The following is a 16,922-nucleotide window of genomic DNA, read 5'->3' on the forward strand; positions in this document are numbered from 1 at the left end:
GCAAGTGAAATTCGGTCAGGATAGTGGTGGGCTGGGGCCGTGCCCCACCCAGCTCGGGCCATCTCTTCCACGTAGGATGAATAGGCAGGTTCCTCCGGACCCTGTCTGGTTTCTCCCGAAGGTCGCTGCGGGGTCTCCTCCTGGATTCGTCCAGTGGCGAGGTGATCCCCAACATTCTGTATAACTATACCTTCATTCGATGCCCAGCTCGGGCTGAGCGAACAGGGCTGCTCCTTTGTCCACTCTCCTGCAAAAGAACTTAAAATGCAGCCAGGTCTCTCACTGACCTGTTGTCTTAGGTGGAGACATGGTCGGGTCCCTCGACCTCGGACCAATATACAAGCATTTGGCACACTTATAAACTTAAACCTTGAACTTAAGCTCAAAACTACTAGTTACATTCTAAACTTAAAATTTAAACACCTTAAAAGCAAGCTATAAACATTGGTAACAACACAAAGCTATAATACAAATGCCGCCCATCTCCGGACGGCCAGGTTAAGCTCTGGTGTCACTGTCGCAGATTACTGCTGCCTGCAGCAAAGCTGGACTGCCTCCTGCTTCTTGTCCCTGGCAGCTTATGGCTGCTAGTTGGGGACCTCTGTGATCCTTTTCCTCCTGGGCTCGGGAGATTGCTCTTTGTGGCGAGTACTCTGGTGACCATCTTATCTTGGGCTTGTGGACCCGCTGAGACCTTCTGAGGGGCGTCTCTGTGGGGGAAACTTTGGCTGACGGACCCTGAGCTTGGGTCACAGCCCTAGCTGGCTGGGAACCTTCTCCCCCTGATGCAAACAGCCCGCACTGTTTAATATACCTGGCAGCCTGCCAGTAATCCGGGTTTGTCTCCTTTTCCCTACCCACTCCTGTACTGGGGGCAGGTATCCCCTCACCACCCACTGTTGGTGGCTGAAAATCTTCCTCTCCAGGTCCAAAACCTGGTACCAGCTCCTTCCATATGTCCCCTGCAAGAGGAATTGCTATCCCTTCCTCCCAGAGTCCCACACCATAGGGGGAACCACTCTAGAAGCGGGCTGGGAAGCTTGTCCCTTTAACCAGGCGACTGCGCCTGCGCGAGAAAACTGAAGAGGGGCTGCTGTGGTGACGGGCTGGGGAACTGCACCTGCGCGAACAGGCCGTTCAAAAGACTGGGGAATTCCTGACTCCAGACCGGCGACTACGCATGAGCAGGCAGTCTCTTCAAAAGGCGGCTCCTCCCTGGAGCCCCCCAAGCGATTTTCTGTGAATGAACTCGCAGCAGCCTGCAGATTTCTACTCTCAGGCTGCGGTTTCTCTGTTTCTGAACTAAATAACTGGTTCAAATTTAAACTTTGGCCAAAACTTAGGTCCCACTGGGGCGGGGAAGTGTCCCAATTGGTAGGCCGGACAACTTTTCCCTTGAAACAAGCCACAGCGCCTGTCTTTACAGCCTGTGAACTTGAACTTGTATGGTCAGATTTATACAATTTACATTGGTTGGCTTGGAACCACTTTGTGCACCGGGGTAGTTTTACTGCATAGACCATGGGGCTGGCCCTATCAACTATATTATAGGGTCCCATGTAGAGTGGCTCTAAACTTCCCACCTGGGAATAGTTTCTTACCATCACTAGGTCTCCTATCTCCCACTGGTGGCTCTTGCTAGGCTCGAGCAGCAGCCAGTTATTCCGATGCTGCTTCCCCATGCTGTCTGCTGCCTGCCCATAAATTACCCCCGCCTGCTCCTGACCGGTGAATCCCGATAGTATGTATGGAACCCCGTTAGACAGAGGTGAGGTGGTGGGATTATCCGTATGGATCACGGTGCATGATGCCCCCGTATCCAATAGATAAGTCCCTGTAACCTTCTCTGCCTCCATCTGTACGAGCGGTCTCTTCCATTCATCGTACCGGAGATTACACAGACGGACAGGCTGCGCGGGCTCCAGTCATTGTGGGGAGGCAGAGGTGGGCGAGGGGGCTGCAGCACCACTGATTGCTGCTACCTTTCCCTGATTGGCCCTGAGGAAAGATTTTATCGACTCCATGATGGACTCGACTGTATCGGGAGAAGTTTCTGTCTCTGCCTTCTGAGTTGGGCCTTGGGGGTCCTGGCTTTATCATCTCTCCCAGGCTTTTCACAATCCCTGTGCCAGTGGCCATCCTCCCCGCACCTGTAACAAGTGACCTTGTTCTGGGAGGGGCGGCTCCCCTCCTGGCGCCACTCTTTCTTGTTTTGAGCCCCAGGTTTAACCTCGTGGACCTTACCCTTTTGCTGGGGAGTCCCACTATTCCGACCGTTCCTATATGCTACTGTGAGCTGCCGGATTACAGTCTCTTCGGTTGCTAGGGGGTCTCGGTGGTCAAACAAAGTATCAGCCTTTGCTTTTATCTGGGGCAGGCAATTGGACACCAGGCAACGAAGCCATTGGGTCCGCTGCCGCTGGTTCAGGTGTGCCCTATCTTGTCCCCCTGTACACGCGCTGTTGTAGACTGGCCACAGCCTGTCTGCAAATGCCTGTGGGGTCTCCCCTTCCTTCTGCAGAGTTTTCCCTATGCGATCAAACGGACTGCCGTCGTTCGCGCCCATGGCTTCCAGTGTTTCCTCCTTTAGGTCCTCAAAACCCTTCTGCCCTCTCTTAGCCTCATCTGAAAGGGTCTGATAGAGCTTACTATCTGCAGAGAAAAGCAACATTTTGGCTTTCTCTTCGTCATCACAGCCGTTAACACAGGCTGCCTGTTCTATCTCTTGGAAGTGCATTGAGGGTTTCCCTTTTCGGAGAGCAGGGGAATATGTTTCACCAGGCCTCTGAGCTGTTGGGTATCATAGGGTACCAGATAGGTATGCTGAACAGCCCCTGGGTCATTATCATTCACGGGCAGACCGTACCTCCGTTGTCGGAGGGGATACACTGGTCCTGGTCCCCGCCTGCCTAGTGGGACTTGCTGGCGTTCTCCTACCACCCCATTGTCCACCCCTTCTTGCTGCCAGAGCTCCTCAAATCTCGGAGCTGTGGGCTGCGGTCTTGGGATCTCTAATTCCCTAGCCAGCTCTGTTCTGGGTGTTTCCTGTGGGGCAGTTTGATTTGGGCTGCTGGTACTGTCTGACGGACTTCCCTTCGGACTTATGAGACATATCATCCCTTTAGTCCTTAATAACTCCATACCCAAACTCTCTATCTGTCTGTTACATGGGGTATGATCTGCTCCACTAAATCTTTGGTCGCAGGCCGGCTTATAAGCTGCCTTTACCTCCCTAACCTTTTCCTCCTGCTCTGTTACTTCTGAGGTGAGGCGGGCATTCTCTTCCCGCAGTCTCATCTCGTTACTCTTTGCTTCTGTAATTTGGCACTTTAGGAACTCTATCTTGTGCCTCGTGTGGCTTTTGCTCTCGGTAGCTTCTTGGGTGAGATGTGCGTTTTCCTCCTGTAGCCTCATCTCACTGTCCCTAGCCTCTGTGACTTCCTGCACAAGGCGCTCTATCTCTGCCTGGCATTTTGTGACCTCTAGTGTGAGGCGTGCATTTTCTTCCCACACCCTCATCCCACTATCTCTGGCCTCATTCACCTCTCTTATGAGGCGTTCTACGTCCGCCTGGCATTTTTCAAACACTGACTCCTGATTCTTGGCCTCTGTAACCTCCTCCCGCACCCTCATCTCACCCTTCTTAACCCAGCCACCTATACTATAATAGGTCAGCTTACATGCTGCCGCTAACTTCTGCAGGGCTACCCACAGACTGAAAGCAAGAAAAGCAAGAGCTGATGCTTTCTCCAGATCCAGACCACTTATCCTATCAAAAACTTCCTCCAGTCCTGCCGTGGTCGCCAATTTGTAGGTGGGCATCCTTTACCTGGTTTACAGTAATTTACCTGGTCAGGCAGCCTTTGCCACTGCACTGTGACCAATTTCAATCAGCGGTTTCAAATTGCTAAAAAAAAAACTCCAGTTCTGACTGGAGGAACTTATAATTAATGATATATTAAAAACGGACAAATGGTCTGGATGCAAGAAAGTCAAATTTTATTAAAACTAAAGAAACTACACTACACGATCAAAGTAATCATGGTAAAATTGCTTAACAGGGGAAGGCAGGCGGCAAAAATGAGGGATAAATGGCTACAATGTTAACCGTACAATCTTAGCAACATTTCCCTTAAATTACTACCCCTTTACTTCTCCCTAGATTGTCTTGCTAGTGGTTCAGAAGCCTTGCTCACCTGCAGTCCAAAGAGTAAAAGAGACAAAAAGGGGGCAGAGGACTTCCTGGGCTTAATCTTTATACCCTGGGAGTCCCTGCTGTTTTCGCGCCGAAAAGGTCCGTGCGCAATTTCGCGCCGAAAAGTCCGAATACACAAGAGAAGGGCTTTTAACTTCCTCCATTCATACATGGAGACATCACGTAGTAGAGTCAATTTCAGTGAATGGATGTGTGTTAACAACCCATTGTGCTTGCCGTCCGATGATTGGCTGATTCAAACGGGCTACTCCCCAGTGTAAACAAGCAGCTTGTAGGTTACCGGACCCGCCCAATACCACAGGGTGACTGACAGCTCGGGCTCCATTCAAACTTACTACAGGGCAGCGCTGAGCTTTTCATATGCTAACAGCCTGTCTGTCCTTTTCTGCTGCCTTTTAAAATTCTGTTTCCATGAGGTCTGTTCAGCCATTTTTATGCCCTGGGCAATTTAAACAGTCCAAAACTCAAGAGTACATCTTTTAATAAAATGTACAATCTTAAAGTGTGCGATTTTCACAAAGTTCTTTGATTCCAGTGTCCAAGTGCTGCCCAGCTTACGAGCTTTTTAACGCAGCCTTTTGCGGTTCTGGATATGTTTTAAAACATTGTCCAACCCAGAGACAATTTAAATCACACAAGTCTTCGTCCACGATGTGGATTAATATTTCCCGATCTTCGGGGGCTGAGGGGATTTTGCGACCCCTACAGTGGTGGGTGAACGACTAGAGACCATTGTCAAGGACAAAATTAATTCTCACTTGGAGAAGCATGGATTAATAAGGGGCAGCCAGTTTGGATTTGTTAAAGGTAAATCGTGTCTGATTAACCTGATTGAGTTCTCTGATGAAGTAACAGAGGGTTGATGAAGGTAGTGCAGCAGATGTTGTATATATGGACTTTCAAAAGGCATTTGATAAAATACCACATAAGAGACTTACTCTGAAAATAGAAGCAGGGGGAATTAAAGGGCTGATGGTAATTTGGGTATATAATTGGCTAAGGGAGAGGAGGCAGTGAGCAGTGCTGAGGGATGCTTTTCTGACTGGAGGGAGGTATGCAGTGGGCTCCCCCAGGGGTCGGAATTAGGACCATTGCTTTTCTTGTTAGATATAAATGACCTGGACTTGGGTATCGGTGAACAATTTCAAAGTTTACGGATGATACTATTTACGATGTTGCCAAGTTTTGTGAGTGTAGTTGTAGCAGACTTCAGAAGGACAGAGACAGACTGTGAAATGAGCAGACACAAGGCAGATGAAATTAAATGAGGATAAGTGTGAAGTGATGCACTTTGGGAGAAACAACAGGGAGAGGCCGTATAATCTAAATGGGACTAGTTTGAGGGGGTGCAAGAGCAGAGGGACCTGGGGGTCCATATTCACAAGTCTTTGAAAGTGCCACGGCAACTTGGTGAGGCGGTTCAGGAAGCGTATGGGATACTTGGCTTTGTCAATAGGGCCACTGAATACAAAAACAAGGAAGTTACACTAAACTTTTACAAATCACTAGTTAGGAACATAGGACAGGAGGAGGCCAATCAGCCCCTCGAGCCTGTTCTGCCATTCAATGAGATCATGGCTGATCTGTGACCTAACTCCATACACCCGCCTTTGGCCCATATCCCTTAATACCTTTGGTTAACAAAAACCTATCAATCTCAGATTGAAAATTAACAATTGATCGAGCATCAATTGCTGTTTGCGGAAGAGAGTTCCAAACTTCTACCAGCCTTTGTGTGTAGAAGTGTTTCCTAATTTCACTCCTGAAAGGTCTGGCTCTAATTTTTAGACTATGCCCCCAGTCCTAGAATCTCCCACCAGCGGAAATAGTTTCTCTCTATCTACCTGATCTGTTCCCCTTAATATCCTGAAAACTTCGATCAGACCACCCCTTAACTTTCTAAATTCCAGGGAATACAACCCTAATTTGTGTAATCCCTCCTCGTAACTTAACCCTTGAAGTCCAGGTATCATTCTGGTAAACCTACGCTGCACTCCCTCCAAGGCCAATATATCCTTCCTAAGGTGTGATGCCCAGAACTGCTCACAGTGCTCCAGGTGTGGTCTAACCAGGGTTTTGTACAGCTGCAGCGTTTTGGCCTCAGCTGGAGTCTTGTGTACAGTTCTGGGCACCACACTTTAGGAAGGATGTCAAGGCCTTGGAGAGGGTGCAGAGAAGGTTGACCAGGATGGTACCAGGGATGAGGGACTTCAGTTATGTGGAGAGATTGGAGAAGCTGGGATTGTTCCCCTTAGAGCAGAGAAGTTGAAGAGGAGACCCAATAGAGGTGTTCAAAATGATGAGGGGTTTTGATCGAGCAATTAGGGAGAAACTTTTCACTTTGGCAAGTGGGTCAGTAACCAAAGATCACAGATTTAAAATAGTTGCTAAAAGAACTAGAGGGGAAATGAGGAGAATTGTTTTCATACAGAGGGTTGTTAAGATCTGGAACGCACCATCTGAAAGGATGCTGGAATCAGGTTCCACAGGAACTTTCAAACAGTAATTGGACGAGTCCTTGAAGAGGACTAGTTTGCAGAGTTCTGGGGATAAAGCTGGGGCGTGGGACTAAATTGGACAGCTCTTTCAAAGACACGATGGGCCGAATCACCTCCTTCTGTGCTGTTAGATTCTATGATCAGTGTGAAGTCGCTGGTGTCTCTTCAACTCCCCAGAGCTTTTAAAGCTCTTCCCACAGTCAGAACATTTAAAGGGCCTCTCGTTGGTGTGAACTCGCTGATGTGTCAGCAGGTTGGATGACTGAGTGAATCCCTTCCCACACACGGAGCAAGTGAATGGTCTCTCCCCAGTGTGAACTCGCTGATGTGCCAGCAGGTTGGATGAATCAGTGAATCCCTTCCCACACACAGAGCAGCTGAATGGCCTCTCCCCAGTGTGTAGGTGTTGGTGTAGCTTGAGGTCCCCGGACCTTTTAAAACTCTTCCCACACTCAGAACATTTAAAGGGTCTCTCGTTAGTGTGAACTCGCTGGTGCCCCTTCAGCTCCCCGGAACTTTTAAAGCTCTTCCCACAGTCAGAACATTTAAAGGGCCTCTCATCAGTGTGAACTCGCTGATGTGTCAGCAAGTTGGGTAACTGGGTGAATCCCTTCCCACACACAGAGCAGGTGAACTGTCTCTCCCCAGTGTGAACTCACTGATGTACCAGCAGGTTGGATGACTGAGTGAATCCCTTCCCACACATGGAGCAGGTGAACGGCCTCTCCCCAGTGTGTAGGTGTTGGTGTTTCTTGAGCTCCCGGAGCTTTTAAAACTCTTCCCACACTCAGAACATTGAAAGAGTCTCTCCCCAGTGTGAACGCGCTGGTGTCCCTTCAGCTCCCCAGAGCTTTTAAAGCTCTTCCCACAGTCAGAACATTGAAAGGGTCTCTCGTCAGTGTGAACTCGCTGGTGTTCCAGCAGGCTGGAGGGCCGAGTGAATCCCTTCCCACACATGGAGCAGGTGAACGGTCTCTCCCCAGTGTGAACTCGCTGATGTACCATCAGCTGGAATGACTGAATGAATCCCTTCCCACACACGGAGCAGGTGAATGGCCTCTCCCCAGTGTGTAGGTGTTGGTGTCTCTTCAAACCCCCGGAGCTTTTAAAGCTCATCCCACATCAGAACGTTTAAAGGGTCTCTTGTCACTGTGAACTCACTGATGTACCAGCAGTTGGGATGAATCAGTGAATCCCTTCCCACACACGGAGCAGGTGAACGGCGTCTCCCCAGTGTGAACTCGCTGATGTACCAGCAGTTGGGATGAATTAGTGAATCCCTTACCACAGACGGAGCAGGTGAACGGCCTCTCCCCAGTGTGTAGGAGCCAGTGTCCCTTCAGCTGCTGGGGGCTTTTAAAGCTCTTCCCACAGTCAGAACATTTAAAGGGTCTCTCATCAGTGTGAATAAGTTGGTGTTGCTTTAGTTCCCCGTGGCTTTTAAAGCTCTTCCCACAGTTAGGACACTGAAATGGTCTACCATCAATGTGAACAAGCTGGTGTCCCTTCAGTTCCCTGGGACTTTTAAAGCTCTTCCCACAGTCAGAACATTGAAATGGTCTCTCATGAGTGTGAACAAGCTGGTGTCCCTTCAGATACCGAGCGCTTTTAAAGCTCTTCCCACAGTCAGAACATTGAAATGGTCTCTCATCAGTGTGGACAAGTTGGTGTTGCTTTAGTTCCTTGGGGCTTTTAAAGCTCTTCCCACAGTCAGAACATTGAAATGGTCTCTCCTCAGTGTGAACTCGCTGGTGTGTTTGCAGGTGGGATGAACAAACAAATCCCTTTCCACACACGGAGCAGGTGAACAGACTGTCCCTGGTGTGACTGCGCCATTGAACTTTCAATGCAGACGGGGAACTGAAGCCCTTCCCGCCATCCCCACCTTTACCCGGTTTCTCCCCGGTGTGACGGTGCACGTGTCTCACCAGGTCAGGCGATCGTCTGAATCCGCGTCCACACACCGAACACGTGTGCGGTTTGTCTGCGTTGCGATCCCTGCTCTCTCCTTCCATGTGCAAAGGCCGATGATATTCAGGTCCTGATGAATCCCGTGACTCTGTCAGATCTTGACGTGATGTTTGGTTATGAGCTTCCCGCCTGTAACTGCTCCACTTCTATAACCCTGTAAATTGAGATCAGAAAAGGATCAGAGGCAAACTGTTGTTTAATTTTCCCCTTTCCGAACCTAGGGGCAGTGAAGCTGATTTTCAGGCCCCAGCTGCTGCACAGGTTGGTTGAAAGGATCAGCAGTAATGGCGGCTGTAATACCCACAAGCCCCGGCTCTGCAGAAAGTGCTCTGTTGACTCTGAGTCCCGCGCATGTGCTCATGGCCCCGCGCTCTCCCTCCTGCTCTACAATCGCCCATCCCGATCGGTCTGCAACACGTATGCTGAACACACAAAACCCTGCGGTTGGAACATCGGGCGTGCATGCGGAGCCACAACATTTGGTACGCGTGAGCGGCTCAGGTGGTGGCGAGTCGGTGTTTCGCCTCAGCCGCCAGGGAGGTGCGCATGCGCAGGATGACCCAACATTCTACATTCTTCCTGTCAGCAATCACTCCCTCGTTTCTTTAATAAAAACAGAAAATGCTGGAAATACTCAGCAGGTCAGGCAGCATCTGTGAAGAAAGAAACAGAGTTAACGTTTCAGGTCGATAACCATTCGTTAGAACTGCTTGCTCTTTAGTGTCAGCCAGTGGCTCAGTGGGTAGCACTCTCGCCTCGGAGTCAGAAAGTTGTGGGTTCATAGTCCCACTCCAGAGACTTGAGCACAAAAATCCAGGCTGACACTTCAGTGCAGTGCTGAGGGAGTGCGGCACTGTCGGAGGTGCCGTCTTTCGGATGAGATGTTAAATTGAGGCCCTGTTTGCTCTCTCAGGTGGATGTAAAAGATTCCATGGCATAATTTCAGGAAAGAAAGACTTGCATTTATATAGTGCCACCAGATATCCTAAAGTGCTTTACAGCCAATGAAGTACTACAATGAAGTAGTCACTGTTGTAATGTGGGAAAGAGCAGGGGAATTATCCCCAGTGTCCGAGCCAATGTTTATCCCTCAATCAACATAAAAAATGATAGATTACCTGGTCATTATCACATTGCTGTCTGTGGGAGCTTGCTGTGCGCTAATTGACTGCCGCATTTCCTACATTACAACAGTGACTACACTGCAAAAGTACTTCATTGGCTGTAAAGTACTTTGGGACGTCCGGTGGTGGTGAAAGGCGCGATATAAAGGCAAGTCTTTCTTCCTTCACTGGTCTCAGCAGCGACCTCTTCTGGCGGTTGGTTGATTGACAGACGAGAGCCCGCGCATGCGCACAGGGAGCGGCGGTTTGGGCCGAGTCTGGCACAGCGACACCTCCCGGTCACCAAGGGTAATGACCGCGCATGCCCAGAGGAGACCAGCCCCCCTCCCCCCACTCGGCGCGGGGCCATTCCGGGGAAAGGCCTTGGTGTCGGTTCCAGAGTCGCGATCGGTGACGCGAAGTGAGTTTTCTCCACTCCGATTGGGTGGAGAATGGCGCGGGGTGGATCGGGAGAGAATCGAGAGAAATAGAAAAACCTCAGAGACCGCGAGGCCCCGGACCGAGCGGCGGCACTTGGACGGTAACGTGATCTCCTCGGGGACACGTCCCCCGGGCCCGCCGCCTGATTGACGGCAGCTTCCCACCAATAGGGAGCGAGCGGGACGGGGCTGGAGGAGCGAGCCGGCGGCGGGTCCTCCAACCAATCGGGGAGCCCGAGGGGCGGGACTAGCGGCACCCAGTGGGCGGGGCTGGAGGAGCGAGCCGGCGGCGGGTCCTCCAACCAATCGTGGAGCCCGAGGGGCGGGGCTAGCGGCACCCAGTTGGCGGGGCTGGAGATGCAAGCCGGCGGCGTGTCCTCCAACCAATCGGGGAGCCCGAGAGGCGGGGCTTGCGGCACCCAGTGGGTGGGGCTGGAGGGGCGAGCCGGCGGCGGGTCCTCCGACCAATCGGAGAGCCCGAGGGGCGGGACCAGCGCCGGCTGATTGTCTGATCCGTAGGGCAGCGAGTTTCTCCAGTCCCTTGTTCAGGGCCTGGGGAGGCTGTGGGCCTTTATTCCCCGCATTGGACACAAGGCTCTTTATCTCAGGCATAGGGTGACGTCGCACTGGAACTTTCCACCCTCCTTTACAAAGATGGCTGCCATTAACCTGGGCCTGTAAGGGGAAGAAATCCCCGCAACTGCAAACACGGGATCTTCAGCTTATTATTGGGGGCTTGCCTCCTGCACGAGTTGTTTATGAAGCCTCCCCACCCACCTACCGGTCCATTACTCCCCTCTGTCGCGACTTTTACCCGCTGCACCATCGCCCTCCCGGCTTCAGCTCCTCTCCAGCTCCAGTAACACACTGCGCATGCTCAATATACCGGCCCCTCCCGCGCCTGCGAGCTGGGCTCTTGTAGTCTGGGTGCGGCACGTGGTCCACCGCGGGGAATGCTGGGTAAAAGACCAGATTAATGAATGGAACATGATTTACTGTGATCAGATTGAGGACTGAACCATGTTCATTCTAGTAGTCATGGTTTGTTTCTGCTGATTTTAATAACTCCTGTATCTGCGCTGGAGATTAATATTCTGTTTAAATAGTGAATAAATAAAGCTCGAGGAACAGCACCTCCTCTTTCAATTAGTCACTTTACAGCCTTCTGGACTCAACATTGAGTTCAACAATTTCAGACTTTAACCCTTACTCCCATTTTTCATGCTGTATGATTTTGCCATCCCCATTTGCAACATTTTCCAAGACTCGGTTTCACAGCCACATCTCTTTCCTCAGCAACTGTCATAGAGTCATAGAGTTATACAGCACAGAAAGAGGCCCTTCGGCCCATCGTGTCTGCGCCGTCCATCAGCCCTGTCCAATCTAATCCCATTTTCCAGCATTTGGTCCATAGCCTTGTATGCAATGGCATTTCAAGTGCTCATCCAAATGCTTCCAAAGGCATTTGACAAGGTGCCACACAAAAGATTATTGCTCAAGATAAAAAATCACGGGATTGGGGGTAATATTCTGGCGTGGGTGGAGGATTGGCTCTCTAACAGAAAGCAGAGAGTTGGGATAAATGGTTCGTTCTCAGATTGGCAACCAGTAACTAGTGGTGTTCCACAGGGGTCAGTGCTGGGTCCCCAACTCTTTACAATCTATATTAACGATTTGGAGGAGGGGACCGAGTGTAACATATCAAAGTTTGCAGATGATACAAAGATGGGACGGAAAGTAGTGAGTGAGGAGGACATAAAAAACCTGCAAAGGGACATAGACAGGCTAAGTAAGTGGGCAGAGATTTGGCAGATGGAATACAATACTGGAAAGTGTGAGGTTATGCACTTTGGCAGGAAAAATCATAGAGCAAGTTATTATCTTAATGGCAAGAAACTGGAAAGTACTGTAGTACAAAGGGATCTGGGGGTCCTGGTGCACGAAACTCAAAAAGTTAGTATGCAGGTGCAGCAAGTGATTAAGAAGGCCAATGGAATGTTGGCTTTTATTGCTAGGGGGTTGGAATATAAAAACAGGGAGGTATTGCTGCAGTTGTACAAGGTATTGGTGAGGCCGCACCTGGAATACTGCATACAGTTTTGGTGTCCATACTTAAGAAAAGACATACTTACTCTCGAGTCAGTACAAAGAAGGTTCACTCGGATAATCCCGGGGATGAGGGGGTGGTCATATGAGGAGAGGTTGAGTAGATTGGGACTCTACTCATTGGAGTTCAGAAGAATGAGAGGCGATCTTATTGAAACATATAAGATTGTGAAGGGGCTTGATCGGGTGGATGCGGTGAGGATGTTCCCAATGATGGGTGAAACTAGAACTAGGGGGCATAATCTTAAAATAAGGGGCTGCTCATTCAAAACTGAGATGAGGAGAAACTTCTTCACTCAGAGGGTGGTAGGTTTGTGGAATTTGCTGCCCCAGAAAGTTGTGGAAGCTACATCATTAAATAAATTTAAAACAGAAATAGATAGTTTCCTAGAAGTAAAGGGAATTAAGGGTTACGGGGAGCGGGCAGGAAATTGGACATGAGTCTGGGTTCGGAATGGTCATGGCCCTGTGGGTAGTGGAGTGGGCCCAGGGGCCGTGTAGCCTTGTTCTGCTCCTACTGTGTTCTAATTCTGTTAGATTTCAGGAGATGGTTTTATTCCTGTTCCTGGCTGGGGTGGAGATCGCCTTTACAGAAGGTAAGTACTGTAGAAAATATAGGGACAGAGTGATCTCCTGGAAGAATTTCGATCGCCTAGATGGGTCGGAGAGGAATTTCCCAGATTTTTTTCTCCCAAATTGGCCATTGGGTCTTTATCTGGTTTTTCGCCTCTCCCGGGAGATCACATGGGTTCGGGTGGATGCAGAGTGATAGAAGATTTGAGGTTAGAATCAGATCAGCCATGATCTTATTGAATGGTGGAGCAGGCTCGAGGGGCCGATTGGCCTACTCCTGCTCCTATTTCTTATGTTCTTATGCTTCTTGAATGTTGTGAGGGTTCCTGCCTCTACCACCCTTTCAGACAGTGAGTTCCAGACTCCAACCACCCTCTGGGTGAAAAAGTTCCTCCTCAAATCCCCTCTAAACCTCCTGCCCCTTACCTTGAATCTATGCCCCCTTGTTTTTGACCCCCCTACTAAGGGGAAAAGTTCCTCTTTATCTACCCTATCTATGCCCCTCATCATTTTGTACACCTCAATCAGGTCCCCCCTCAGCCTTCTTTGCTCCAAGGAAAACAACCCCAGCCTGTTCAGTCTTTCTTCATAGCTGAGGCGCTCCATCCCAGGTAACATCCTGGTAAATCTCCTCTGCACCCTCTCCAATGCAATCACATCCTTCCTATAGAGTGGTGACCAGAACTGCACACAGTATTCCAGCTGTGGCCTTACCAGCGTTTTGTACAGCTCCATCATAACCTCCCTGCTCTTATACTCTATGCCTCGGCTAATGAAGGCAAGTATCCCATATGCCTTTTTAACCACCTTATCTACCTGTTCCGCTGCCTTCAGGGATCTATGTACATGTACACCAAGGTCCCTCTGACCCTCTGTACTTCCTAGGGTCCTACCACTCATTGTGTATTCCCTTGCCTTATTTGTCCGTCCAAAATGCATCACCTCGCACTTTACAGGGTTAAATTCCATTTGCCACTTTTCCGCCCATCTGACCAACCCGTTTATATCGTCCTGTAGCCTGAGGCTTTCCTCCTCACAATTTACCACCCCACCAATTTTCGTGTCATCTGCGAACTTACTGATCATACCTTTTACATTCTCCTCCAAATCATTTATGTAGATCACAAACAGCAAGGGACCCAGCACTGATCCCTGAGGTACCCCACTGGACACAGGCTTCCAGTCACAAAAGCAACCTTCGACCATCACCCTCTGCCTCCTGCCACTCAGCCAGTTTAGGATCCAATGTGCCAAGGCACCCTGGATCCCATGGGCTCTTACCTTCTTGACCAGTCTCCTATGCGGGACTTTGTCAAAAGCCTTACTGAAGTCCATGTATACCACATCCACAGCATTTCCTTCATCCACACACCTAGTCACCCCCTCGAAAAATTCAATCAGATTGGTCAGACATGATTTACCCTTGACAAAGCTATGCTGACTATCCCCGATTAATCCTTGCCTCTCCAAGTGGAGACTAATTTTGTCCCTCAGAATCTTTTCCAATAATTTCCCTACCACAGATGTTAGGCTCACTGGCCTGTAATTTCCTGGTTTATCCCTGCTACCCTTCTTGAATAATGGTACTACGTTAGCTGTTCTCCAGTCCTCTGGTACATCCCCTGTGGCCAGAGAGGTTCTGAAAATTTGTGTCAAGAGCCCCTGCAATCTCCTCCTTTGCCTCACACAGCAGCCTGGGATACATCTCATCCGGGCCTGGGGATTTATCCACTTTTTGGCCTGCTAAAACCTCTAGTACCTCTTCCCTCTCGATGCTAATATGTTCAAGTATATCACAGTCCCCTTGCCCGATTTCTATGTCTACATCGTCTTTCTCCATAGTGAACACAGGTGCAAAAAATTCATTTAAAACCTCGCCTACATCATCTGGCTCTACACACAGATTGCCACTTTGTTCCCTAATGGGCCCTACCCTTTCCCTGGTTATCCTCTTGCCCTTAATATACTTATAAAACATCTTAGGATTTTCCTTTATTTTGCTCGCCAGTGTTATTTCATGGCCCCTCCTCGCTCTCCTAATTTCTTTTTTAAGTATGCCCCTGCACTTTTTATACTCCTCTAGGGCTTCCTCCGTCTTAAGTCTTATGTAACTGCCAAAAGCCCCCCTTTTTTTCCTAATGCATTTTTGTATATCCCTTGTCATCCAAGGTTCCCTTTGCTTGTTGGTCCCACCCTTGACCTTTACAGGAACATGTTGGCGTTGTACTCTCTCTATTTCCCTTCTGAAAGCCTCCCACTGCTTTGATGTGGATTTTCCTATAAGTATCTGCTCCCAGTCCACTTTGGCCAGATCCTGCCTTATCATATTAAAATCGGCCTTCCCCCAATTTAGAACCCTTATTTCCGGGCCGTCTTTGTCTTTTTCCATGACCACCTTAAATCTCACCAAATTATGGTCACTGTCGCCAAAATGCTCTCCTACTGACACTTCCACCACTTGCCCGGCTACATTCCCTAGAATTAGGTCCAGTACCGCCCCCTCTCTTGTAGGACTTTCTACATGTTGGCTCAAAAAGCTCTCCTGGATGCACTTTAAGAATTTTGCACCCTCTAAGCCTTTCACACTCTGACTATCCCAATCAATATTGGGGATGTTGAAATCCCCCACTATTATTACCCTATTATTTTCGCACTTCTCTGAGATTTGCCTACATATCTGTTCCTCTATCTCCCCCTGACTATTTGGGGGCCTATAGTACACTCCCAGCAAAGTGCTTGCCCCCTTTTTGTTTTTAAGCTCTACCCATATGGCCTCATTAGAGGAACCCGCTAATATATCATCCCTCCTTACAGCAGTAATTGACTCCTTAATTAATATTGCAACACCCCCTCCCCTTTTACACCCCCTCTGTCTCGCCTGAAGATTCTATACCCCGGAATATTGAGCTGCCAGTCCTGACCCTCCCTCAACCATGTCTCCGTGATAGCAACAATATCGTACTCCCATGTGTTCAACAACTTCAGTTCATCCACCTTATTTGCAAGACTCCTTGTATTAAAATAAATGCCTTCCAGCCTTGCCATATTGCCTTTTGCCTTCACATATTTGCTCTGCCTTCCCAGCTGACTTGTTTTTTCCTCCGTATTTGGCTGTAAATCACCCCCTACTATAGCTCCACTCTGTATCCCATCCCCCTGCCAAGTTAGTTTAAACCCCCCCAACAGTGCTAGCAAACCTCCCCGCAAGGATATTGGTCCCCTCTGGTTCAGGTGTAAACCGTCCGACTTGTACAAGTCCCACCTTTCCCAGAAGCAGACCCAGTGATCCAAGAAACTAAAACTCTCCCTCCTGCACCATCCCTTTAGCCATGCATTCATCTGTTCTATCTTCCTATTCCTATACTCACTAGCATGTGGCACCGGGAGTAATCCAGAGATTACAACCTTTGAGGTCCTGCTCTTTAATCTTCTGCCCAGCTCCCTAAATTCTTTCTGCAAAACCTCATCCCTCTTTTTACCTATGTCGTTGGTACCAATGTGGACCATGACCTCTGGCTGTTCGCCCTCCCCCTCCAGAATGCCCTGCAGCCGCTCAGTGACATCCTTGACCCTGGCACCAGGGAGGCAACAAACCATCCTGGATTCACATCTATGGCCACAGAAATGCCTATCTGTTCCCCTAACTATAGAATCCCCTACCACTATTGCTCTCCCACTCTTTTCCCTCCCTTTTTGGGCAGGAGCACCCCCAGTGCCAGGAAGTTGGCTGCTGCCGCCTTCCCCTGATAAGTCATCCCCCCCAACAGTATCCAAAGCGGTAAACCTGGTTGAAAGGGAGATGGCCACAGGGGTCCCCTGCACTACCTGCCTGCTTATATTGTTCCACCTAGTGGTCACCCATTTCCCCTCTGCCTCTGCAGCCCTACCCTGCAGCGTGACCAACTCACTGTACGAGTAATTCGCGACCCTCTCAGCATTGCGAATGCTCCACAACCCATCCACCTGCAGCTCCAGCGTCCCAAGACGGTCCGTTAGTAGCTGCAGCTGGATGCAT

General features: G+C 49.5%; 2 protein-coding genes and 1 pseudogene across 2 annotated transcripts in view; 1 reads left to right on the forward strand and 2 right to left on the reverse strand.

Moving 5' to 3' along the window:
* LOC147096531 (uncharacterized) overlaps positions 1–7,871 on the reverse strand; it is a 44,729-nt pseudogene extending 36,858 nt beyond the window's left edge.
* Positions 1–12,012, reverse strand: part of LOC147096530 (uncharacterized) — a 90,678-nt gene extending 78,666 nt beyond the window's left edge. The window contains exon 1 of the mRNA XM_085974136.1: positions 11,010–12,012. Within this exon, the coding sequence (XP_085830262.1) occupies positions 11,010–11,017 (8 nt within the window). The 5' untranslated portion in view covers positions 11,018–12,012. The remainder of the gene's footprint in view (positions 1–11,009) is intronic.
* The window catches only part of LOC147096528 (NACHT, LRR and PYD domains-containing protein 3-like), a 582,546-nt gene that overhangs the window by 444,822 nt on the left and 120,802 nt on the right, over positions 1–16,922 (forward strand). The window lies entirely within an intron of this gene.

The sequence above is a fragment of the Somniosus microcephalus genome, unplaced genomic scaffold, assembly GCF_052327205.1.
Source record: "Somniosus microcephalus isolate GS21.2 unplaced genomic scaffold, FLI_Smic_1.0 unresolved_chr1, whole genome shotgun sequence".
In the NCBI taxonomy this organism is placed as follows: Eukaryota; Metazoa; Chordata; class Chondrichthyes; order Squaliformes; family Somniosidae; genus Somniosus; species Somniosus microcephalus.